Here is a 26,755-nt window from a genome sequence, read left to right as displayed (position 1 = left end):
TTGCGTGCTTCTGATGTGCTGTGCGTTGTTTGCTCTGACAGATGGGTGACACTGGAGGCCTGGAACACAGGTGAACAGTCTGTGGCAACCCATCTGGACAGCAGCCCAGGAGAAAATGTGCATGTGCCATTGCAAGTGTGTGTGTATGTGTCCCGAGAGACTGCAGGATTGACAGAGGGATCCAGAGTGGAGCGGCTGTGAACAAGTTTGCTCCATTACAGCCAACGCTTTTAGTCAGCTCAGCAGCTCTCACTTATCCGCTGATCAATAAAAGGAAGCCAGACCAAACTTCTACGGGGGGACCAACACATCCATCCACTCACAAACTCCTGCCTCACCTCCGAGATTCTACCTTATATTCGCTCCAGTTTTCTGCTTCAAGCATAATTCGTCAGGAAGTTGAACCTCTGTGACCTTCAGGAGAGAATCAGGCAACTTCCTTTTCCACATGACTGTGCACTGTGTCACAGATTACTGGATAATTAAATTTAGTGCAGTCAAATTCAAAACTTTACTCCGTGAACTCCATGAAAAACAGGGAAATCAAATGATATAGAGCTGCAGATATCAGGTGATGAGTTGATGCGTCAATCTTAAGAAAACTATATTGGAATTGCTGTCAAAGGAAAATATTTGTTTTGATGCTTCCTGCATCTCAGATGTGATGATCTTCTGCTTCTTTCATATAAATAGATTTATTTGGGACTTTCTGGGACATTTTTCGCAATTTTATAAGTGATGAGTTGATGACAACTTAATCAAGATAATTAATAGTTACTTGCTGCCCTTCATTTCAAAAGCTTGATTTACTACAAAAGAAGTTGCAAATTATACAACAACAGGAACAAAAAAGATGATCCGATCGTCTGTAATCTAATCATATCATGAACTAGAATAGCAGACAGAGAGCACATATACCTCCACCAGGGCCCAACAGTCCCCCTATGAAACCACGTTTAAATGGATCTGGATTTTTATTTGGATTTGCACCAAAGTGCAAACAGTCATAAATATCAGTCCCCCAAACATGTCAGATTTTTACTTATTCTTTGTGAAATCAACAGAAATGTTGAAAAGTGCTCAATGTTAACGAAGGAGAAAAAAGATGGATTTTTTTCCCTGACACATTCCACATCTGTCCACCAAGTTTCATGGTGACCTGTCCAGCAGTTTTTACATAATCCTGCTGACTAACAGACAAATGCTGACGAAAACATAATGTCTTTGGCCAAGGTGATTATTGAACCAATGACGGCCTGAATTAAACCTTTCATTGCCCTTTTGCAATACAATATTTTGAATGAACATCAAGATAAAGTCTGAAACATCTTCTGAGCAGAACCCACTCATCCACCCCAGCAGCCATGAGCTGGTCACTGATCCCCACTGATCCTGTTACTGCACCTTCAACTGTTAATGATCACAACCACACTAACCAATCGCATTAACAAAAACAGCCGGGGGAACCGTTTCTTCTCAGTGCCATTATGGAGATGAATGTCACAAGGCTCTATCAGCACACAGCGAAACGAAGATTTCCGTGGTGTAGGTGTGAAATGCTATCAACTCCTCTCATCTTGTGGTGTGTGGGGGAGCAGAGTTGCTCTGAGGTTTCGCTCATCACCTCCCCTTGTGCTTTTCCCTTGCTGTCACTCTGAAAAAACTGGTCTGTTATATATATGTCGCTGTAATCACTTGCGTAAGGTTTTATAACAATACAGAGATTTAAGTTCTGTGGGTCAACAGGGAAACCGACCCATGAATACACAACGATCCGACATGAGAGCTGCCAGGTTGCCATGGTGACAGATGCTGATGTAACTATCCTCATTATAAAATCAGTAAATTATGTACACACTGCATGTGTAAATCTGTACATTTGACGGAGCCACTGTGTCATTCTGACACAGAGTTAGAAATCATGAAGCTGCACTGCTGTCTCTGCTCATATTTAATTGCTTCTAGACACAGAGAGGGTGTCAGCGTCTCTTTTTTTTGTTGATCAGCTATCTCAGCTGATGTCTGGAGATGGTTAGGAACAGAGTTACTGGCTGTGTCTCTGCACTGTGACCTCCTTAAATCCTGGCCTGACTCAAACCTGAGCAGGGAACACTAAAGGAAACACAAACCCCTGGGTCTGGACCTTGTTAGAGGTCAGAGAATCTGAGGACGGGGGGTTGCACACATATCACATGTGCTCAGAATCTTTTTTACATCCTCTCCTTTCTCTCTAACTGAGGACCCCTTAGGAGACAGTGCAGGCGTTGCCTCAGGCTTTTTTACATCACTGGTCGTAAATGCAATGGCTTTCAGATGCTTTTTGATTTCCAGTTGCATTCTACAGCTCCGACATTTCAAAAGAGCAAAGGGCTTGAACTGAGACTGCTGTTTCTTTGCTATGTCGTCTCACGGTCTGTGGACCCATCCAGTGTTTGTTTAAATTTCTGTCTATTCCCCGCAGGGTTTAGCCGTCTCCCTTCTTTGTACCCCTCTCTGTTCCTCATCGCTTCTCTCTGCCCCCCCCCCCCCCCCCCCCCCCCCCAACTTGCCAGATCTCCTTACAGTCTCCAGTCTTTCATGTGGATGGGGGTGGGTTGGTGGTGGAGAGGCGGATGGGGAAATTGGCCACCCTGGGATCAGACACATGCATGCATGATGCCTGTAAAATGTATGATGCGACATGCCGGAGAAAGATTACTGAGGGAATGTCTGTGGTGGCGATGAACAGACGATTTACAGGGTTTTTGTTTGTACTATGAATCCACAAAATACATATTTTATCCAAATCTGTGAGCGGTGGACTCATGAACATGAGATTTATGCTCTGAGGTTAACCCTCTCTCAAACATTGTGACTTATGTTTGTGCAGGGGCCATTTTTACACAGTTCATTTGCATTGATCAGTGCGTTGAATCAAATGAAGAAAGTTTGGAAAAGCTCAATCTTCTAAGTATGAACACGGGAGGAGGATTGTGAATTTATTTTGTCTTTGAAGTCAGGACTCAAAATGGGCCATGCTGTGTTAGTGTGCCTCCTGCAGTCTGGGCATTACTGTGATAAGATCTTCCTCGATGGCTCACATAAGGAGCCCAGAAATGAGGTCAGTGTTTTCTTCTTATAAACAAATTCACAGACTTAATAAAAGCTTTCTGGAAAGTGCATTTTTGCAAAACCAAAGGCAAGTTATTTAGTTTTTCCACCATCTGTGAGAACTCAGAGAATTGCTGTGAAATCACTGCTGCGTTTTAGTGAAAATCCACCAAGGCAGTGAGTCTTAGCAGAGGAGAGTGTTTTTCCATCTGTAGGAGAGTGGTGATCAGGGGTCAGAGGTCGGGTCTAGGGCAAGAAGATGGAGGGGAGGCATGACTGACCTGCGTTTGCACACAGCAGATAAAACACTCCAGACATGCAGCTCAGAGGAAGCGCTATCTCGGGACTGAAGGAGGCAGGAGGAAGGGCGGCAGGCAGGATGGGAATGGAGGACAAGACAGAAAAAACAAACAGTCCCAAGCAAAGACCTTCCCTACACAGGATTAAAGTGGATGTCCGGTCTCAGTACCCCCCCTCAGCTCACTTCCCATGTCCTCCTGACATCACAATGTAGCAGCAGTCGATCTGCAACGGAGTATTTTTCACATCCTGACCTCAGCTGTCTGCCTCGCATCAGAGCGCGCACTGGTCATGTGATTGGACGCACGGCTCAAATATGAAAGAAAAAAAAAAGGTCTGTCTGACATAAACAGAACAGTGTGTCTATTATAGTGGAGCTCACAGCTGCACAGCTGTGTTTGAGGAGGAGGGCTATTTATATATCCACACTTTGTTTTGATTACTCTCTTTACTTCTCTCCTGGTGAGTTGACTCGTCTTGTGCCGTCAGTGCTCCATCACCTCTCACTGACCAACACTGCTGTTCTGAATGAATGGTCAATTCATATTTTCATATTTTCATTATTGTTTTCGTCCAAAGATTAAAATATTCATCAACTGAAGTTTGAATTTGAAGAATATGCGCTTTGACCCATTAAACCATTATTTTGAGTGTCTACTGCTTCTACTAATTCTCTTTTTCTCTCTCTTTCGCTTCCCTCCAGACTCGTACTCAGCAGCAGGCAGTGAGGGCAGCATCTCCACCTCTGTGGCGTCCCTGCCCCCCCAGGCTTCAGGCAGCTCAGCTCCCAGCTCCCCGGGCTCCAGACGCTCTGTGAGCACCCTGAAGAAGTGGCTCACGAATCCCGTCCGCAAACTCAGCGCCGGGGCCACTGCCAAAGGAGAGCGCCAGGTCCGCAAACTAGAGGGGAAACCTCCGTCTCTTCCATCCCAGAGCCACAGCCAGGATCTTGGCAGCCCCCCGAGGCCTGATGAGACCTTCACCATCTTGCCTGTCACCCACAGAGAACTGGTGAGTGAAGTCATATCTGAAGTTGTAATGATGATGCATTCTTTTTGATTTTGTTCTTGGTCACATGCACTTTGTGCTGTATGGTTCTGAAGTAAAAAGGCAAAATAAACACAGGGTAGTTTACGAATATCAGCAGAGACACAGGTTTGATGGCAGTTGGAAATGATATTAAATAAAAGCAGCATTACTGGCTCAGCCTGCAGGAACCCATGTTCTGTGACTCATGTGCTCTCTTTTCATGTTCTGCAGCTTCCTGTTTGAGTGTGTTTCTGTTGCCTGAATGCATGAGTGTGCTCCAGATATTTTGCATCATGTTGATATTGTGTTATTCTGACACCGTGGACGTATATATGCATATGTGTGTGTTGCAGGAGTGGAAAGATGGCCTTGCAAGCCCTGAGGACCTGTCACCCGCTACACTGCAGTCCCCCAGCTACATAACTGACTCACTTATTGGCTGCACATCACTGCCAAACACTCAGGTCTGTCCACATGATATACTATAGAACTAACACACTTTAACCTGTTGTATCAGTCACCATCTAATGGTTTCAAGTTTTTATTTTAATTAACATTTTACTGTCTGTGAGAGGAGTAATGTAGAAATGTTTTCTCTGTGAGGACCCAGCCTGGCAGGGCAATGACATCAGTTCTCTTTGTATCCATGGTCCCCCAGCCTGATCTGGAAATGACTAAGTGTACTGCTGCTGGCCGAGCTCAACTATCAACTCAAACAAGCACACAGGAGATCTCTGCTCTGTAACCACACACACAAACACACACACACACACACGCACACACACAATGGACGTACTGTAGCACACACGTAACAGAGTCCAAATGAATCCAAGGCGCTCTCTGAGCAGATCAATGCAGCCGAGAACCAGAGGGTAGAGTTTGACAGTGGCCCGTTTGATGCATGACTCACGTTCAAAATGTTACAAAAGGACATGCCCGGAGATAAATAGGAAATAGCACGAAATGGCAGAGAAGATGAGAGATGACTCCGCTTCTGTGAAGTGAAAAACAATACTGTGTGCGCACATACGCTTTCATTTTTCCATCAACCTCTCTGAGTCAGTCGCTCATGGCAAAGACCTGTCTCCAGTCAGAGGGTTCCTTTTTGTCTGTGAGGTGAAGGCGAGGCAGAGACCGGGATTCGCTCGAGCAGCCACAATATTGTATGAATCAGCAGAGCCTGAGTCCTGTCAATATAAAACAATAATGATATCTGAGCCTTCGAGCGCTTTGGAGTGTCTCCTGTTAGACACCGGTGCGCTTAAATCCTAATTTCAGTCTCAACAACACATCAAAAGCCATTATTCGATTACATCATGGGGGGGATGAGGTCAACACTGTTTTGTTTCCACTGCCAATCTCTTGCATTGAGAGAGAGAGAGAGAGAAATTGAATTATGTAGGTCAGTCACCTCCAAGATGTGGTTTCTGTCTCTCTCTTCTCCACATCCGTCACTGGCCACATGTCCAGTGTAATACGCGTTGTTGTTTTTCATCTTGTCTTGTTGTCTCTAAAGTCGACCGCAGAGGAGCTCAGAACATTTTGATTCAAGGTTTGTTATTCCATGGTCAGTGGAAAGTTTTTGTGATTGTGTGTCAGCAGTCAACTGAGCTGTGGTGTCAAATAGAAATCCAGAACCACAGATCATAGAACAGTTTGTGCAGTCTGTCATCTTGACCACTGATAAACACATAACTAAGGAACAACGCAATAAAGCAAATTGTGTAAAAAATGCATTGAATTAAATGTGATGTGAAATGTAAAAACTCAAATAGATGTAGAATTATAGTGACTTGAATATTGTGCTCGTAGACAACTATAAAAAACAATTTATCTGCATTTGTTGAATTAACACATCCAATATAAAAACATGAACAAAGGCACATTACACATCAGCCCCATAGAAAAAGTTTACAACAATTTAGATTTTTAAGAAATCACAAATAGTTTTACTTGAAATTCCTCTCATCTAAATTTTGAGAATAACTGAATTTTTATAAGATTCTCTAAATGATTTTCAAAAAAAAATCTACTCTCAGCTTTTGATAAAACTGTTTTCATTTTTTTCCGTTTGTGAGCTTCTGGGTAGAAAAACAAAACTTTTAACAGAGGGAGAAGGGGTGGGGGGGGGGGATCTTTCCTGTGGGCTTTGCCACTGCACATCTGGAAGTGATCAGGGAGCCAGGGAGACCTGTCAGCCAGGCTGGAGCACTCCGAGCAGGGCAAGACAAGCAGGGGGAGCGAGGGTCTTAATGGAGCCTCTTTGTCTCTCCCCCCACACCCCTGTGTCTCCACTCAGCTATGTCTCTTTCATTCTTTTTCTCTCTCACACACACACATCACTGTGACAGGAGGCTCACAACTCGTAGACACCAGCACATTTATCAGGGAAATGGCAGGTGAACAAGTGGAAAAGAAAGTTCTGTCTATCTTTCCATTTGCTTAAATGTCTATCTGTCCATCCATCCATCTATTTATTTCTCCATCCGCCTGCCAGGGTAGTCTGGGGATTAGGTGAATATCTGTGGTGGGTAAGCAGGTTTGTGTATGTGTTTAAGGTGGGGAGGTTCTGCTTGACAGGGACAATGGGACGTGGGGATTTAGGTGAAGACAGACGGCTGCTCCTATAAGTTTACACGGTCAGGAGAGTGAAAGGCTAGAAAGAAACTGGAATATGATGAGATATAGGTTATGGCGGCGGATAAGAGTTAAGGGTTGAGAGCAGATGTGAAGCCTGTATCCATTGAGTTTGTGATGATATTTGTCTTTGTGGGCTTTGTGTGCACAATGGCTATATTTGTGCCAGGATCCTCACAGGAAATGATTTGAATTCCAGGAAAAAGCGTGAAAAGGAGGTCATGTATATAACACATGAACACAATCGATTGGATCACAGTAGCCTTGGCTTTATCCTGCATGCATTTCTATTTGCAGCCATAAAGCAGTAGGCCGCTGGGAATTTATGACGTAGATGCTACTATTGTAGATGATGTGTGATGTGTTTACATATAGGTTTGAATCCTCAGGTGGCAAAACAAGGGAGTATTGTTTATAAATTCGTAAATTCGTAAATCAGAAATATAATGTAATATCCAGTGGACAATGGTGTAATTGTATTCTTCTTAACTCCATCAGGAACCGTCAAAGCTTTTTTTGACGTCTCCTGTGTTGGTCCCTCTCACTCTTGGTTTTTATCTTTCAATCTCTCTCTCTCCATCCATCTGTGGCTGATGTGCACAGCACGGATCATTAACGGTGACAATCTGAATCTGATCTTCTTATCATTCAATCTCTGTACCATGTCTCGCTCTGCTCTCGCTGGTCACCTTGGAAACCTGCATCACTATCATCTCTCTCGCTGCGCTTTAACTCCCCTCGCTTACATCTTCTGGCATGATCCATGACACCGTCCGTCTCTGTCTCCTCAGGACACGGAGTCCACCAATGTTTTGCCGGATGACAGCGGCTCCGTGTTGATGGATGACACCTGCAGCCAATGGTCGGCTGCTGCGGACACTGAGGAGGAGAGGAGAAGTGCCTTGGAGAAAAGCTTGTATGTGCTTCATCCACGCAAACATGAATTAAAAACATGAACAAATGATTCTCTGAGAAATCAATAAAATGTTAAAATGAACAAAGATTCCTGCATCTGCCCCCTGATCTGGATCCAGAATTCATTGGCTTCTTTCTTGGGTCATGGAAATTGGTTTAGAAGTTTTTGCATAATCCTGCTAACTAATAAACAAAGAAAAAATAAATAAAAACGAAAACATAACCTCACATTCCAGAGTTTTAAAAAACAAGGACATTATTAAAAGTAAATATAGTTAGTTAGTTATAGTATAGACTAGTTTTTTCATGTATGAGCTCCTGAAATCTTAATTACTGAAAAGACTGAAAAGAAATTTAACTGATGAGAATCTTAATTTATTTGTGTCAGTCCTTATTCTTCATATTTGCTGAATATAATTGTGTGTTTGTCCATAATTTACAACAAGACCAATTTTATCTTATCTCAGGGGTTGACTTACCTCCTGTAACTTTCAGCATCATCTCATGGTCTTCATCAGCTGAAGTTTCATACCGTCTTCATGTAAAGTGCCCCCTCCGTTACAAATATAAACTGTATTTCTTGATGAGGACTGTGAGATGCTCTCCTCTGTTACAATAGACATGTTTGTCTGTTCAGTTTACCTCTTGTTTACTGAGAGGCTGCGGTGAACTGGATTAAGTTAGCTGACAGTGCGCACTTAAAACCTGGCTGCATTTTCTCTGTAACTGTTACCAGATCGCACTCACTCCTTTCCAGGATATACAAATTTACAGTTCTGTATCGGTTCCTTTCTGGAAAATTACTCAGAAACCAGGAATTGTAAAATAAAGTGCTTCTGAGATTTTGATAAATAAACTCTAACACTAATCCTCCCTCATTTGTGACTTTGCAGGTACGTACTGAAGGAGCTTGTTGAGACAGAGAAGCACTACGTGGGAGACCTGGGATACATAGTGGAGGTAAACCTCTCAGTCTGCCAGCTGAGAGCACACAATCAGCACCGACAGACGAAGAAGACGGAACTTAGACATCGAGCGCCGTCTGTCAGAAAGAGCTTTCTAAATCCTTATTTATGCAATGTCTCCACTTCCCATCACACTTTGTGTCTCCATCCCACCGTAGAATTGTGACTATTTAGATTTATGAGTTATATGTTGCAAGGCTTATCAATATTAATATTATTGATAATAATAATGATAATAACAATAATCAGCATCAGCATAATAACAATGGTAATAATAATGAAATGATAAGTTAAAAAGAATAACAGTAAAAGAAGAAACAAGAGGGATATATAAAAGAAAAGAAGGGAAAGGGAGAGAGGATAAATAAGTGTATTAGGTTTGGCTCAGGGAGGTTTTTATTGTTTTAATTTTACAAGAAGGGCTAGAACAGGTAATACAAAGCAGTTACACCAATCTCATCATCATCATCATCATCATCATCATCATCATCATCATCATCATCATCATCATCATCATCAGGGTGTGTTTTTTCTGTATCCTCTTCCATCTCTCATCAAAGGGTTGTGTGTGTTTTCCCTTGCAGGGTTACATGGCCACCATGAGCTCCAAAGGAATACCGGAGGACATGAAGGGAAAAGACAAGATTGTTTTTGGGAACATCCACCAAATATTTGACTGGCACAAAGAGTAAGTCTGTGATTTAAAGAAATATATATTTCCTCAGGGGGGTAAATGCTTTAGATGCATTCAAACTGGAAGACAAACAGGGATTTGCAGACAATTGTGTTTGTGACTGAGTGGGGGACAAAGGAACAATAGGTCGGGAGACAAATCTGACCTTCCGTTTTGGGGATGATTGCGGTTGTGTGCATGTGCGTGTGTGTGTGTGTGTGTGTGTGTGTGTGTGTGTGTGTGTGTGTGTGTGTGTGTGCGTGCGTGCATATTCTCTGCAGCTACTTCCTGGGAGAGCTGGAGAAGTGTTTGGTGGAGCCAGAGAGGCTGGCTCAGCTCTTCATTAAACATGTGAGTATGACTACTGCACACACACACACACACACACACACACACACACACACACACACACACACACACAGTCAGTAGAAGTGTCTGGGTCTGCTTCTTGTGCTGTTTGGAGTGAGGGTAAATAGAGCTAAGAAAACACGCACAGCTCCTGTTTATCCTTTACCATACGTCTCTCCTTCTCTCTCAAACTGCCAGCGTCTCTCCTTCCACTTCCCTGTTACTGATATGTCTCCGTCCAGGCTGTGTTTTTACAACAGTGCACACGGCAAAACACACACACACACACACACACACACACACACATACACACACACACACACACAAATGACACACTGGCCGATTTCCAGTCTGGGCTGGACTGGTCAGGAAACACCAGGGAAAAAACAGCCAAGAGACAACATGAATAGGATAAGGAATAACACACCCTCAGCTCAGGCCCTTTGATTTGAAGGTTAGTTTTTTTTAACATAAAGAGCAGCCTGCTTCTCTATACATATCTGGAATCAAGAATTTTTTATATCTACTTTTGAGTACACTGATAGAGCCTGAGCCGGCATGGAGTCATGAGGTTTAAAAGGAGAAAAATTAGATTCATGCATATTGGTTAAGTGGTGGCACACTCACTCTGGGAAAACATGATTGGTAATTTGACCAACTTGCCTTTGCCTCTGAAATGATTAACTTTAATGCCTGTGTCGCTCTTTTGCTTTATTCAGTCTCCTTACACAATCCAACCAAGCTCAGTTCACTGGATAACTTTTAAAAAAAAGCCTATGGGGGCATAAAGAAACTTTTAACTAGATCTAAGCATGGTTCCACCTGTGAAGACAGGCAGAGTGAGAACACGGCTCGAAGGAGAAGCAGACACCCAGTCTGCTTTTAACAGGAGCTTTGTTACCAGTACGGGACATGTGTGATCATTAGCACATGCGAAACATTAGCACATGTAAACATGTGGCAACACAGAAGGCTGGTAGACATAGTCGCTGCCTTGTATTTGACATGCAGCTGTCGTCTGCAGTGTTACACCATGTCCACATTCAGGTGGAGTGGCTTACTGGTCTCTAGGATACAGAGCCATGCAGCCTGTTGCTAGGTACAGCCTTCCATCAGCAGGCTCTGAAAGGCTCCAGTTACACTGAGGGTAACCTGGGTGAATTATACATAACCTGATGCTCATCTACATGTTACTCCATTAGGGTGCTCAGGACCGCCACATCTGCGCCCCCATGTCAATCAGTCACAGAAGAGTAGGCACTAACCAGACAGTCAGCTTCAAAGGCCCCTCGCTCTGAGACTAATCATTAGCTCCGCTCGCTCTCTCGTCCCAAACAGCAACCAGACGCTGCACATCGATCGCTGAGGCTTTTTGCTCATGTTCAGTCGTTTTCATGTATTTGTAACGCAATAGAAGACACAGTTGTTTCATGTTAAAGTCATCATGTGTGTCAAAGGTCAGACTGAATGATTTTCTAACGAGATGTTTGTTTATGCAGGAGAGACGTCTGCATATGTACGTTGTGTACTGTCAGAACAAGCCCAAGTCGGAGCACATTGTCTCAGAGTACATCGAGACTTACTTTGAGGTGAGCACATGTTCAGATATTTTTCCACTGTTAACTGCACGCTATGTTTTCATGGGTTTGTTTGTCTCTTTTTCTGTTGGTTTGTCTGTTGGTTTGCATGATTTTGCAAAAAATACTGGACGGATTAGATCAAACCTGGTGGAAGGATGTGGTGTGAGTTATGGGAGAACCCATTATATTCTGATGTGGGGGGGTGAATCCAGGAATTTAGTCCCCTTTTTTAACATTGTGAGATTGTTTTTCAACATTTTCACAGATTTCTCAGCAAATAATTAATATTTGAATAAATCTGACTTGTTTAGGAGACTCATATTGAAGAGCATCAAATTGCGGTGCTCATCCAAACAAAAATCCAGATCTAGTGAATTTAAATGTGGTTTAATAAAGGTACTGTTGGGCCTTGGAGCAGGTATGTACCTTACTGAGTGTCATTCTAGTTCAATATTTAATCTTTGTTAAGTCAATACATTTTCAAAAATGAAAACTAGCAAATTCCCACACCCATCATGCACTGGTCACTGGCCACTCAAGTCTATAGTTAATAGGACATTAATATGCATGACTTCCTGATTGTTCCTTTATTATATATTATACATGTGGATGTCTTTTCAGCTGCCATTTATTATTCAGGTTGTAATCGGCTCCTTTTCATTGTCAGTAAATGCAAGACAAATAGACAAACAGGATAATTAATGAGATATATTGTTAAAGACAGACCGCAGTGGCTGTCAGCTTCTGTGCTTTGTGCTGCGGCCGGCCATCACGATGACTGGTGTTGTGTTGTTGTGTCTGTCTGCACCCTCAGGAGTTGCGGCAGCAGCTCGGCCACAGGCTGCAGCTCAATGACCTGCTCATCAAGCCCGTCCAGAGGATCATGAAGTACCAGCTGCTGCTCAAGGTGAAAAGCAGGACACTGCTGCGCTGTTGATCGCACACCAACACCCATGCACACGCACACAACGAGCAGCTGCCTGGCACACAGCAGGGTCGGCCTCGAGGATGTAAACATACAAACACACACAATCGCACACGTACACGCAATGGCACACATGGTGTATTGTCTGCTCTGACTACTTTCTAGTCAGAGAGGAAGAGGAACAATTACATCATGAGACTCCATTCTCACCACATGATTTAAATATGTCTTTGAAGATGATCATAAAATGACACCTCTGGTATAAAACTTATAAAATGTTGCCCTTTGGCATTCAAATGAAAGGTGAGTTCAACACTCATAAATACTCCTCCAGATGTCCTCACCTTATTCTGAGCATAAAACCCGGAATGCTCTGGTGACCATGCTGTGTTTATTTGAGCAGGACTTCCTGAAGTATTACACCAAAGCTGGGATGGACACGGAGGAGTTGGAGGTGGGTGTCCTGATGCATATGTCGAGATGTTTTTATATTTGCAAACTTTTTCTTTTTATTCGTTTTCCTGACATCAACCGTACTATTTTCAAACAGAAAGCAGTGGAAGTGATGTGCTTTGTGCCAAAACGTTGCAACGACATGATGAACGTGGGCAGACTACAAGGCTTCGAGGTACGTCTCAGGGATTTTTTGGCCATCCCTCAAGTCTTCCAAACATTTCTCATGTCAGCCCATGAAAACTGCACTGTAATAACTTCCTCTGTTATGTTTGTCTTCGCTGTGGTACCAGGGTAAGATCACAGCTCAGGGCAAACTGCTCCAGCAAGACACCTTCACTGTTACGGAGCAGGACAGTAGCTTCCTCTCCCGGGCCAAGGAAAGACGGGTCTTCCTGTTTGAGCAGCTGGTCATGTTTAGTGAGCCAATCGACAGGAAGAAAGGCTTCTCACTTCCTGGATACATCTTCAAGAACAGCATCAAGGTGAGCACCTGCAGTGAACTCAGATCAGCCACATGTGCTGTTGTAGCAAAATAAAATCCCCAAAAATAAGAAAGGCCAACTTCCTCCTGCAGGTTCTGCGTTACACAACAGATTCACGCCACGCTAGTTTTTGCAGAAATCAGCACACATTGCATAATCCCACATGGCAGAGACGTTTTAGAGCATGTGCATGTGTTAGCAAAGTATTTAACAAGCAACTCAGCAGGACAGATTCCTCACAGACGTGAATCAACTGTGATATGTTCCAGGTGAGCTGTCTAGGAGTGGAGCCCAGCGTGGACAGCGATGAAGCGCGCTTTGTGCTGACGTCACGCAACCCTGATGGGAGTGTCGTGCGCTTCCAGCTGCAGGCCTCCTCCCCTGACATCTGCAGGGCCTGGTTCAATGATGTGGTGCAGATCTTGGAATCCCAGCGCAACTTTCTCAATGGTAACTCCCAGCTGCTCTCTGAAGACTATGCCATTATGCTCCCAGATCCATAAATCATGTTTCAGCTTGGCATATTATCCATTTATTGACTTTGTTGTCAGGTCACATGTTGCTGAGTCGGTCTCGCTGTGTGGTAAAATAAAAAACAAAAAACAAAAATATTCCTGGTCAAAACTATAAGCTAGTAAGTGACATGTTGATATTTTTAGTATATATTATATAATAATATTATATTTAGAAAAATCTATATTTTGACATGGTTAATTATAAGCTTACTGTACTTTTAGTAACTTCTAATTTTAATGTCCTTGTCGAAATGAGACTTGTGGACAACTTTCAGACTAGATAAACTTTAAATACAGTGCCTAAACATCAAACAAATATTTTTATAACACACTACAATGTTATTATTTGTTTTTACAATTAAAACGCCCCTTGTGGACAGGGGAGGTTAGTGGAGGTGAACAACAAATAAATGAATGACAAAGTCGTAGAGATAATTTAAAAAAATAGTTTTCTAATACTGGATATTTAATAAATCTTTACATGATGACTCATATGAAGGTGAAAGTATTAATAACTGCTATTTGCTGTCTGTGTCTTCCAGCCTTACAGTCGCCTATCGAGTACCAGCGGCGAGAGAGCAAGTCTAACAGCCTCGGCCGCTGCATGAGGCCTCCTCTGTCTGCTGCTAGTGCCCTGCGGCCCCACTCCTCCGCCTCCATTGACCGCCATAAGCTGCCGTCCCTTCACTCCCACAACACCTCCTTGCCCACCCTCTACCTGCCCAGTCAAGGCCAGGGCCAAGGATCTCACGAGACGTACTCAGCGCGGGACGTAGGTTTCTCCAGCTGTCCTGCAGTTACCTCGCTCTCAAACACTGTTTTTAGCTATGAGACACATGACACACTGACTAAATATCAAATGAAATGATAAAAATTGGCTTTGTGTGCAATGCATTGCAGCATTGACTGACTACCCTGTCCTTTGCATCCACAGCCCACTGTAGTCCTGCCGTGCCCTGCTGATTCCCACACTGTTTCTCTCTCACAAGTCCAACTGGGCTTCACTGATCAGCCAAACTGTCAAGCTGTGTCAAATGGGCTGTACACACCCACCACACAAAGTGCACAGGTAGTGTATATATACATGCATATAAATAAATGCATTTCAAGACAAGGCTGTTAATTTGAGGGCCTCAGTGTTGCAGCTAATATGCAATTATTTTGCACATAGTTGAAAATTTTTCTCCCAGGTTGTCCAACAGTCATTATTCAACAGCAGCACTGGGAAAAATTAATGACAAAACAAGCCACAGGAAGCTAACCACTGGGGGAGTAATGGGCCATTGTAAAACGACTGACAATAATTCCAATACACTCATTAATTTTAATTAAAAGATGAAAGACTGAATCAAATGGTAACAATTTATTTAGACACACACAGATTGGGTGGATGCGTGTGTGTGTGTGTGTGTGTGTGTGTGTGTGTGTGTGGGTGGATGTGTGTGTGTGTGTTTGTGTGGGTGTGTCAATTCATAAGAAGAGTTATTTCTCCCCCTCTTGGAAATAAAGGGAATTGATCAAATTCCATATATTTTTTTGATTCTTTTCTCACTTGTTTCAGTTTGTTGAATGCAACCAAAGCATCTGTGTTTTACATGGAATTTTAAATCTTTCGAAATCTACGTCTTCATCCATCTGTTGCTGCAGCAAACAACAGGGCCATCCTGTTGTTGGGCTCTGCATCACCATTAGTGTCTCTCTGTCATCATGGCAGAACTGAGCTCTGTTGACAGCATTTGTTGTTCTCCGCCTCTTGTCTCTGTTTGCTCTATTTGGTTAGGGTTGGCACATAACAAACAGGAAGCAGACTGGGTCAGAGGGAGATGCCTATCGAAGGCAAATAATCGTTTCCCGTACTTGTACTGGAGAGAATAGATGGAACTTAAAAATTGCTGATATGCAACCTTTTTCACAATCTCTCGGGTGGTTGCTTCAGTACAGGATAGTTTTGTGTGAAAGTGAAAATAATTGGTGGAGTTGGATCTGAGAGAGTTGTGTGGATACACTGTGTGATGATTGTTCCCTCTCTTCCCAGCAGAGAGCAGGAGAGGCCTGTCGAAGGGGTCAGCCTGTTGACGCTGGGAGCCAGGGTCCACTGTCGGGTCTCTCAGCTGGACGTCGCCCCAGCAACCTGGCCCAGCTAGACGAGGATGACCTATGAACTCTCACCCTTACCCTGTCCCCTGGGTCAGGTGGAGAACAGCAGCTAAAGCTACCGCTGTGGAGACAAGAGGACTTGTCCACTGTCTGTTAATACCAGGCTGGACTCTTACCTGGTTCAACAATCATTTCTGGAGTATAACCGAGGAAACTGAAGGATCGTATGAAGGAATTATGAGCTGCATCTATAAAAAAGACTTTGCTCCTGTTTTTAGAGAGCCACATAAGTGTACATACATAGCAGCCACTGGGCTCAGAATGAAAAGAGAAGCACTCAGTGGAAACTCAGTGTTATGACGATTTCTGCTTTTTACCATTTTGAGAGTTTGTACGCTACAATCTTCTCTCTTTCGAAGGGCAAGGGGGATTTGCTTGATGAAGAAATATCCATTCCTATTCGGGGCGGTCACTGGAGTTGCGTGTGCCTGAATGTATGTTTATGCAAAGCTGTGCGGATGTGTATAAGTGCATGAGAGTGTGCACGGAGCGCTGGTGGCTCTTCTCGTACTCTCTTGTAAATTTTCTTGGTTATGGTTTTTCTGATGCCCCATTGTGAAGTACAGCTACATAAATATACTTTGTCATTCCCCTGCTGACGACTGAGTTTGCTGTTTATGTCGAGAAGAACAGGAAAAGGGCAGAACACTTGATGTGAACATGCCACAAGGACTCTGCCCGCTCGAGCTTCTTCTGAAAGAACCTTCTTTCTTGCCACAGCTTTGAGAGGCCCTGTGCTCTCCTATTCTGTTTGACCTGCCCTCCTTTTGATCTGGACAAAAAAGGCGTGAGGGAGCCCCCTGGAGGTTCTCTGTGGGTATGACGTCACTCCAGAATACTTTTGCACTTTGGGGCAAATTCCAGAGGAGTTGCTATATAGGTGCATTCAAAGGGGACTGCTGTGCTGACCCAATGTGTTACAAGCTACATCTCGATGCTAGTTTCTGTCCAGGCTGGAGTAGATTTGGGGACACATCCTTAAAATTGCATTGGTTAAATGCTGATTGTTTTATTAGTCCACTGTTGTCATGTCAAGGCTGTGCACCATTTATATAACCTCTGTTAACTTTTGCTTGCATGGGTTAAACACTGTGCAGTGCCTATGATTACAGGAATCATACATTGCCACTTGTAAGGTGAAGGATGACCCAGTTTATGCCAAGAAATGTTTCCGCTCCAGTTGGTTGAAATGAAGGATAATGTGATGCTGACGAATCTGCATGCAACCTCAGACAACAGTGCCAAAAAAAAAAACCTGCAACTCACGACTCAGATATTTCGTGCTCTTGTTCGATAGTTCAGTTTGCCATTACTCTTATGGAATAATTGTAGATATATGAGTTCCTATCTGGATTAAAGAGGAAAGCAGGGTAAATGAAGGGGACTTATTCTGTCAATATCAGGTCTGTTCTCTTTTGTGGCCAGTAGAGGTCCCCACAAGGCTTTCGATTCCAGATCAGTTGGACCATACAGCTGCACCAAAGATCAATAGGCCTCATGTTTCAGTGCTAGCAAGTCACTTCATAATCATTCTGAGACATAAAAGTAAACTGAAAGGTGAAGACATTAGACTTTACAGACATCGCAGCTTTAGTCTACAGGTGATGTGAACTGGTGGGTTTTCATGGGAAATACCAATCAGGCAGCTTTGCATGTGACACAAAAGGAATACCACTACAGAGAAGCAAAAGCAAGGACATATAAAACCAGGAGAGGGTTGATTAACGCCATGTTTGACTGAGTAGAAACTGTTGTATCATATCAAATAAAAAGTGTCTTTTTGAAGCTGATTGCCGTCTTTGTGCTTCTCTACACAAGCTCTCCTTAGCAATAACCATGATTTTCTTTTCAAGTCGACAGCCTGTTGCGGTGCTTTGTAATAACTTTGTGGAAATATTTGATCAATGCGTTCACCCATACTTGTTCACACAGTGAAATGAAAGTATTATTTAGCCGTGGAGGTCCTTGGACTCCACTGTGGGACCTCTGACAAAGACAAAGTTTTTTGCTTGCTCTGGTGTCCCCCCCTTTGGAGAAAGTTCAAACAGGATTAAAAACAAAGAGAAGAAACCCCTGGATGAGCAGACATCTGGTTGACTGGCCTCTTGAATAAAGCCCCATTCTGGGCAGTAAAGCAGAGTCGATCGTAACACGGCTGTGATATATGGAGGCTGTGGAAGGAGGGGGGCAGGAGGGGTATTAACTTTCACAAGGGTGCAAAATCAAAGGGAGTTCCTGTCACCACTGAGGGGGTCTCAGCAACAGGGGTCCCATTCACAGGGAATTCCTCTCCAGTGCCCTCTGTTGCATCTGTTGACTCAATCTTCTCCATTGAGAGAAAGAAAACACTCATTAAAAACCACATGACTGTGAACTTGATTGGAGCAGGCGAGACAAACAGCCCTGTCAATGGGATGAGTATTTGCTCTGAGGTGTGAAAACCTTTGAACAGCCAATACCATGGTGGGGCTTCTTTCTTTAGGAGCTTCTTCCTTCACACCAGCAGCACAATGAGCAGTGTTTGCAGCTTGAATGTATAAATCATCATTTAAATAAAATGTTAAATCTTTGAGGAGCTCCGGGGGCATCTTTGAAAATTCACACATTTACTGGATCAGCTGGTATTAGAGGGTTAAGACATTGACTCTCACTGTCAGTCACATATTTAATGAACAATCAGTCATTGAGATGTAAGAGAATAACAGCATTAGAAACAGGGAAATTGTTTCGGCAAGGACAGTGTTTATTAAAATGTACATGCGGCCATGACCCCGATAAAATTGTTAATGATATTTTTACATATTTTACAAAGAACTTAAACATTTTAAACGTTTGCTAATCTGGAGCAATGATGCTTCTCAAGGCTGACAAGATCTGTACATCTAACACTCACATGTCTGCATTTCAAAAAAGATCTTCACCTTGAAGTAGACAAATTAGGATTTTGTTTTTCTTTTGGAATAAAAATCTAATTACCAACAGCAACACAGTCAGTTCTCCACTCTGAGCAGACATGATATTGTTTATACAGCAACCTTTCACTGTACTAAGGCAATCGTTTATTTTGAACATGGAAATATGGACAAAATATAATATTTTTGCTCAGCGTCCTTCACATAGATAAAATATATACAGCACAGATTTCCACCACCAGCTGGAATTGAAAGTAATTGTTAAAGGCATGAAGTCTGTTTTCTTTCCAGTGAAACCTGTTTGTGTGGCATCATGAAAAGTACAATGAATGCAGCAAAAAAACACACTCACAATGTCACTGAACAGAAGAGTTCAAGTTTTCTTTAAAGGTGGCTTGCCTCAAACAGCACACAGTTACTTTCTATGATTTAAAAATGGTCTCTAAATATATTGGCATGGTTCTACTGGGTTTTAACAAGAGGAGATGTTCAGGGAGCTGGAAGCTTACCCACTATAGTGCAAACCTATGGCAGCAAGTGTGCGTCATTGTCACTCTGTGTTCATTGATGGTTATTTTGGAATGGTGGTGGTCACTCTCTCTTGATGTTGGTGAGCAGGGGGTCCGTGCTCTGTGCGGGCTGCGCAGACCGGCTCTTCCTGGTCTGGTGCGTCTTGACGTGCTTGGAGAGGTGGTCGCTCCTCATGAACCTCTTGCCGCACTGCTGGCACCCGAAGCGCTTCTCCCCCGTGTGCGTGCGCAGGTGCCGCTGCAGCTCGTCGGATCGAGTGAAGCTCTTCCCGCAGAAGAGCCAGTTGCAGATGAAGGGCCTCTCCCCGGCGTGCCAGCGCAGGTGCGCCTTCAGGTGAGAGGTCTTCTTGTACACCTTGCCACACTCCGGGATGTGGCAGATGTGCAGTCTCTTCTTGCCGAACTCCAACCCCCCGCCGTTCGCCTGGCAGTTGGGGCATTTGCAGCGTCGGCAGCGGCGCGTCGAGCTCAGCAGCCCCTTGGAGGTGCCCTGGAGAAGAGCGGCGATCTGCGGCTGGTGGCCCAAAACGAGCTGTCTGCCCAGGGAGAAGGGGTGGTTGGAAGGGGTGGCATTGGTTTGGGGCAGGCTCCACCACTGCTGCCCTTCCTCCACGTGTCCACCAGGCAGGTGATGCCTGGCGGAGGAGTTCTGGAGGAAGCTGGGGAAGTTTTGTCCCACACTGTTGTGCTGAGGGTAGTAGGGGCCGCTGGGCTGCGGCTGCGAGGACAGGACTTTCACGGGGGACAGTTCGAATGAGTACGATGAGGGAGGTTCAGCGGGAGGGGTGAGAGGCAGCTCATGGTGGTGGTGGTGATGGGGGTGATGATGATGGTGGTGACCCAGGCCGGACTGCATGTGTCCGGGGAACTGCACCTTAGGAACCGTGAAGGTCATCTGGTGTGTGCTGAGGGCCGTGCTGGGAGTCATTTCGTTGCTCCAGAGCTGAAACATTCCCGATGCGGAACTGACGGTGCCCTCGTAGGGAAACTGGGAACCTTCTGAGCCCATGGAGCCTCCCACCTGCCAGGCCTGGCTACAGGTGGTGGCCAGGAAGGAGAGGGCGTTAGGTGCTCCCTCTGGAGAGGAGCTGGGCGTCCGGTCCTGTGAGATGATTCAAAAACACATCAGATTACATGCGCCACTGTTAGGACAACAGGATTTAAAGCTACTTTTTCTATTACGCGGCACTCTCGTAAAAAGTCAAAAATAGTCACTCCAAGCCAAACGGGTAATCGATTTAATAAGACATGTTTTCTATTTTAAAGTATAACATGAATTATCCAATTACAATACAACATTTCATCACTACAACAAGTTTATTCATGTCCTCAGAAATCAAACATATTCATCCATTACGCACAAGTTGTGGAGAAGTGTGATTCCACCACAAACACAAGCAGGTATTCTGAAAACTATATTTTGCCCTGCTACATAAAAAAGAGACGATGGTGCAACAAACCTGTAAAAATGTGTGCAAAAAGTTGTCAGTCCTTTGTATCGTCAGCGCAGCCATCTGTCCTCGCGCTGCTGCTGCTCCACGCACCTGCAACCCAAACTGCGCCGCGCAAAGTCTCAACTACAGATCACAGCGCGCGACAGAGAAAAGATGCTCACATTCGGCTCTTCCGGCACTTTTTGCAGAGCAGATTGGGAAATCCAGTGTCACTCAAACGCCCATCAGTCCACTACAGTTCACAGCTCAGATCAGATCCAGATCACTTGCAGCCGAGGATGCTCGTCTGAAGTTAGGAGAGAGGAGAGGCGCGCAATAAATCCTCGCGATCATCTCACAGGCGCCCGAGCTGCATCTTCTCTTTATAGAGAGGAAAGATCCTCTCAACGGGGTCTCCAGTATGATGCAGGAGAGCCAGTCAATAGAGAGATGTGACGGAGGGAGGAGGGGGAGGAAGAGGAGGAGGAGGGGGGGTTGTTAGGTGAAGGGGTGGGCTACTGATAATTTCACTCAATTTCAACCAAATGCTGACCCCAAAATCATGGCTCCTCCTCCAACTGTTCTGAACAGAGAAAGGATTAAAATGCAAATAGTCCTGTCAAATATGTAGTTTTCACTGTATCATGTCTATTTCAACATCTCTGGAGGTGGGTTTTTTTGGTATGTGCCACTTCTTTCATTTTTAAATAAGGTCACACACACACACACACACACACACACACACACACACACACACACACACACACACACACACACACACACACACACACACACACACACACACACTTTTCATGAAGTTAACATTTAGTCTTTCAGCAACTTGCACAATAACAAAGTGCTTCGTCTGTTAAAATATCTAAGATTATCATAGCCGGCTTAGTCAAAAATACTTTTATCACTCTGGGAGTATTTGCATACGGCTTCAACTCCACTGTGGGGATTCAAGTAAAGATAGTAAATAAATGTGTTATTATTTATTTGTGGCAACAAATGAAAACAATCTGTGCTGTGTGACATGAAAAGCTGGACAAAGTATGATCCCATTCAACAAATAACAAAACAAACAACCATCGTGTTTTAATAAAATATTTCACAGGACAACATAAAGGTTCACAAGGTTCACAAGGTTCACAAAAAGGGGAGTAAAGTTAGTTTATATTTTATATTTTATTAATTGTGAGTTTTATAACAATAACATGCTAATCTCTGCTTAAGTGAGGTAAGCCATGCACTTTAAAACCCACCACCTGCTGGATAAAGTGCTTTTTGTTTGAGATGACACAGGAGGGAGTTTAGAGTTTATTTAATCTACTGTTTGATATTTAGTTTTTTTACATGATGACACAGACTCATTGTGTCTTCTTGCAGCAGCAGGCAGCTCACCGGCCTCTCTGAAGACAGCCAGGGTATTTTCCCTCACAAAGCTAATTGATAAAACTCAATCAAAGCCGCGGACTTCTCACCAGTAGGTGACATGTCAAATAGGACGCCCTGTGTGACACTCTCACATTTCGGAGTTCAAGTAGAGGCCACTTCAGATGTGTTCCATTAAATGCAGATTGAGGCTTAATCTCATTCTGGAAGTCTGTTCACCATTACAATGTTAGGAGTTTAAATCCAGGCTGGGAACCTGTTTCTCATGTAAATTCCTGGTTCCTCACTTATCTGCTTCTCCTTGTTTCACAGACTGTGATCCTTAAATAAACACACTCTGAGGAGATGCCAGCTAAAATTAGAAATAACTAAACAAAATCTACACTTATACATTAATTGAACAGAAATGTGAAATTCCTTCTATTCCATGTAAATTATTGACAGCTTTTAAACACAAGTGAAAGACAGTAAAGATAGTCACTAACCTGTGCCATTTGGGTCAGGCCTTTTTGAAGTTATTGGTGCGACAGCCGAGCAGACAGAGTGCAACACCATGTTATGTCCTTGACAAAGAGACACCCCAGCTTGAAACAAAAGGTTTCTCCAGACTCCCGATGACTTACAGACTTCAGCTGCAGCATGTTTTATCAATCTTACAGATTGTGTTTATTTTGGATTGGGGAAACCCTGAAATCTGTGTTTTAAAAAAATGATTCAATTCCTTTATAAAACAATTTGCAGGATGGTAAACCAGATTAACATTTAACAAGGACAACATGGCTCATAAATCATTATAATGACGAACTCCAGATGTGTTCCAACTACTCTGGCTAAAGAGGATTTCAGCAACCTCTGCAGATCAATACTGCAGCGATGATATAAAAAGAAATGAATGAAAATGCATTGATGCATTAATGATACAAATTTCCCGAGCAGATCTTAACAAACACGATGCAGCTCCAGCAGCTTTGACAAAACTGAAAACCCTAATTCCAAATTAAAGTGAACATGGGATGAGATAAAAAGAAAACAGCAGTAAACGGCAAAGAGCAGGGAGGACATGGAAACGGTGAGTGTATCTTGCAGGCAGAGTTATACCACGTCTCTGGTTTATTACGGAGCAGAAGTTGTTAATTACCCTGATTCTTATTTCCTGTCCCCTCTCCCCCACACCACCCCACCCCCACTGTACTGCTTCCCAGATGAGCGGCTTTGAAGTGCAAAGTACCCTCTCCTCACTTTGAACTGTGAAAACAATGCTCATGTGGTGGTGCTTACCTTCCCCATGTTACCTCATTTAAATAGACCTGGATACGGCTTCCACAGTTTTCAAGGGAAAACTCATTTCCAGAGAAAGAGGTCCCTGTGTTCATTAAACAGCTGGTGAGATTGCTGGTAATCAGGTCTGCTCCGTCATACACAGCATAGCCGCTCTATGACTGGGTGGCTGAGTCTTCAACTTCAAAAACCGACACAGACTCCCCAAAAATCCCAACCACACGTGTTCAAATGCATGTTTCCAAACAGACAGAAAGAAATCAAAGAAAAAAAAGATTTTAAAGGTCTAACGGGCGTCTTTGTGAGAGTTTAATGTTTCAGAAAGTCCCCAATCTGGGATGATATCTCTTAGTAAATTGTAGAAAGCAAAAGGTGTTGTTTTGGTTGCAGACATAATCTTACTCCTAAACTCAGTGCGTAGAATATGCAAGTGGCCACTCGAGCTGTTTTTTTTTTTTTTATCATGCCTGGGGGCCAGTTTAAAAGCCTCAGATCACTAAATTGTCCCAGCTGTCTTGACCATCTGCACTCGAAAAGGGCAGCCGTAAGTGGAGAGCGGCCTTTGTACTGGTGGCCATGTCAAAAAGCCAATTTTATAGCGCTGTGCCACCTCAATGGCCCTCATGTGACAAATGTGGCCTAATGGATGAGAGCAGCAGCATGTAAAAGCCTGCTGCTAACTGTAGTGCTCCACTCTTTAACCATTCAGCGAGCCAAGACAGGACAAGATGGGTCGTAATTACCATGACACTCGGCTTCATTGGGATGAGCGGCAACAGCAACAGCTGGACTTTTCAGGGCGACAATTTGATGTACCTCCATCAGGAGTGTCTTTCCTGTCTCCTATTGAGTGTTGACAGGGAGACGAACGAGCAAAGATTGATGTTTATGTTTGCGTATCAGGGATATTTTAGCTTCACCTCTGCGGACTGGAGAATTTCACGACACCACGTTGCCGCCTTCTTCTTCGGCCACAGTTAATCAGCTGTGTCACTTGATCTCTGAAGGTTCATGTCCTCGTCCGACAGTTAAGACTTAGGAGCCTGAAAACTGAAAAGCTCACACTTTTCTTGCCAGGTTGCTGCAAACGTACCTCTGAAAATCTCCTCTCTTATCTAACCTCAGTTATTTTTGCTCTCAATAATCTTCCTGCATATTTTGTCTCAAGACGATGATCGAAAAAAAAGGAAAAAAATTTTCTGATAATGCAAAGATACACTCTGAATTAATACCTCACACCTTAAATTGGATACTTTATTTGCATTAAATATTGAAGAGTAGCCTACGTCTGTCTATGAAAACACATTCAACTCATTCAAAAGAATACTTTATTATATTATATTTTCATAGTATTTTATTTTTAAATGCAGCTGTCATCACATAAAAGGATTTCATTTAAGATTTTATTACTCAGCTGTCTTAATGAAACCGTTTAATTAAGGTAGAATTTGGTTAAATTCTAACACGAAAGCATGAATCAGAGAATTGTGAGACTTTTGCACTGCTACTCAATCTACCTTGCTACCGCAGCAGGATTCTGTGTTGTGATTCCCACCCCTTTACCACAGTTTACATCTCTAGGTGCGCTAGGAAGCAGAAAAACCATAATAATAACTCCCTCATCTCTTGTCCATTAGCATGTACGAAAACCCCAAAATCTCCAGTCTTGGGCAGACGCAGGCAGACAGCACGCATCTCCACTTGTCAAAGAAAACTTTTATCAATACCAAGAGCACTTGAAGTTTGTTTGCATTTTGTTTTCCAGCACTCTTAACAACTTCAGAAGTCAGATCACAGGAGTATCTGATCAAAGCGCTTCGTGGTTAGTTCTGGAAACACAGGAGTGCTACACCACGCTTTGATACTCCACATCAATATTTCAATTCAACAATCACTTGACATGCACCCATACTCCCAGAGACGAAAGACGAAAGGGGATAGAGAGAGAAAGAGAGAGATAGTAGAGAGAGAGAGACGGATCCAGGGAAGATGGAGGGGGTTTGGGAAGTACATATAAAATGAGTAGATTGAAGAAATCGCTTCCTTCCTCACCTTTGTGGTGAAGTTATATAAAATGAACTGGATTGCCCTTTACATTACTAATGTAATCTACTGAAACACGGCAGCACAAGTCGACATGTTTCATCCTGCAGCACATTTTAGTCAGCGTACAACAACATGTTAAGTTACCCGGCAAATCCGTGCCACAAGATGAAAATGAACCCACGAATCAGACATTAACTTTTTTTCTTTAACAGACTCAAGAGTCACAGTAACTTCAGTAACTTCACTTCTGTACCAGCAACGAAGCTGAAACACTTGTCACACAGACTGGAAATCTGAGCAGAGGATATGTTTCATGTTTTATCAAAGGAAAGTAGTACAGGAACTCTGCAGTGATAAAGATGAATACGGTCCATCTGCCAAATGTCACTTTCATGGTGCTTCATAATCATTTCATCATCTCGACAGGATACGACGCGCTTTGAAGGTTTCGGCCTATAAAATATGGCGTTTGATCTGAAAAGAGACTTGTGGCAAAGTTGCACGAAGAGACGTGTAGTCAATCAAGAGATAATCAGTGACAACCACCACCAAAGACTGGAGTTGTATGGTTCTGTAAATGTATGTCATTTGCACTTGTGTGAAAGTGTAATTAAACATTTTGGATTTGCTTCTGTGCAGAAAGTGAGAGGATATAATGGAAACTGTTCTGTTCATATTTCTCCGCTCAGTGTGAAGCTGGACGTAGAAGCTGGTTAGCTTAGGTGAGCATTAAGACCATAAACAGCGGGAAACAGCCTGGGTTTGTCCAGATGTAACAAATTCCACAATAAGATTTAGATTAATACCACCAACAAGGAGTTTTTGTCTGTTAGGTAGCAATAAAACATCAAATCTACTGGATGGATTTCCATAAAACATGGAACATGGAAGGATGTGGTATGGGGGGAGGATCTTGGGGCAGATCCAGGATTTTTTTAAACTTTCTTTAACAATGTGAGAAAAGCCACTTTTCACCATTTTCACAGATTTCCCTGGGAACAATTCACAGATCTTGATGTAAAGAATCAGATCAGGCATGTTTAGGGAACTGACTTATGTAGGGCCTCTTTTCCACTGGTGAAAAAACCC

General features: G+C 43.3%; 2 protein-coding genes across 5 annotated transcripts in view; one reads left to right on the top strand and one right to left on the bottom strand.

Moving 5' to 3' along the window:
• The window catches only part of arhgef25a (Rho guanine nucleotide exchange factor (GEF) 25a), a 43,607-nt gene extending 25,745 nt beyond the window's left edge, over positions 1-17,862 (top strand). For 2 of the 4 annotated variants that reach the window (XM_020089486.2, XM_020089488.2), the window contains 15 exons: positions 4,094-4,401; positions 4,773-4,883; positions 7,848-7,972; positions 8,865-8,931; positions 9,521-9,624; positions 9,891-9,960; positions 11,457-11,546; positions 12,352-12,444; positions 12,866-12,916; positions 13,013-13,090; positions 13,209-13,400; positions 13,670-13,850; positions 14,458-14,687; positions 14,850-14,984; positions 15,951-17,862. In XM_020089486.2, coding sequence (XP_019945045.2) covers positions 4,094-4,401; positions 4,773-4,883; positions 7,848-7,972; positions 8,865-8,931; positions 9,521-9,624; positions 9,891-9,960; positions 11,457-11,546; positions 12,352-12,444; positions 12,866-12,916; positions 13,013-13,090; positions 13,209-13,400; positions 13,670-13,850; positions 14,458-14,687; positions 14,850-14,984; positions 15,951-16,076 — 1,961 coding nt within the window. In that variant the 3' untranslated portion in view covers positions 16,077-17,862. The remainder of the gene's footprint in view (positions 1-4,093; positions 4,402-4,772; positions 4,884-7,847; positions 7,973-8,864; positions 8,932-9,520; positions 9,625-9,890; positions 9,961-11,456; positions 11,547-12,351; positions 12,445-12,865; positions 12,917-13,012; positions 13,091-13,208; positions 13,401-13,669; positions 13,851-14,457; positions 14,688-14,849; positions 14,985-15,950) is intronic. The other 2 variants (XM_069527115.1, XM_020089487.2) reach the window with 2 other exon arrangements.
• Positions 17,863-18,802: 940 nt separating this feature from the next.
• On the bottom strand, positions 18,803-21,350 carry sp5l (Sp5 transcription factor-like). Its single transcript, XM_020088781.2, has 2 exons — positions 20,975-21,350; positions 18,803-20,616 (listed from the first exon to the last, which is right to left on the bottom strand). Exons 1-2 carry the CDS (start codon positions 21,026-21,028, stop codon positions 19,576-19,578), a joined length of 1,095 nt encoding a protein of 364 aa, XP_019944340.1. The 5' UTR covers positions 21,029-21,350; the 3' UTR covers positions 18,803-19,575.
• Between the last annotated feature and the right edge of the window lie 5,405 nt (positions 21,351-26,755).

This window comes from Paralichthys olivaceus, chromosome 6 (assembly GCF_024713975.1).
Source record: "Paralichthys olivaceus isolate ysfri-2021 chromosome 6, ASM2471397v2, whole genome shotgun sequence".
Taxonomy (NCBI): Eukaryota; Metazoa; Chordata; class Actinopteri; order Pleuronectiformes; family Paralichthyidae; genus Paralichthys; species Paralichthys olivaceus.
Note: the sequence above shows the minus strand (reverse complement) of the source record. Positions and strands in the feature narration are given on the sequence as shown.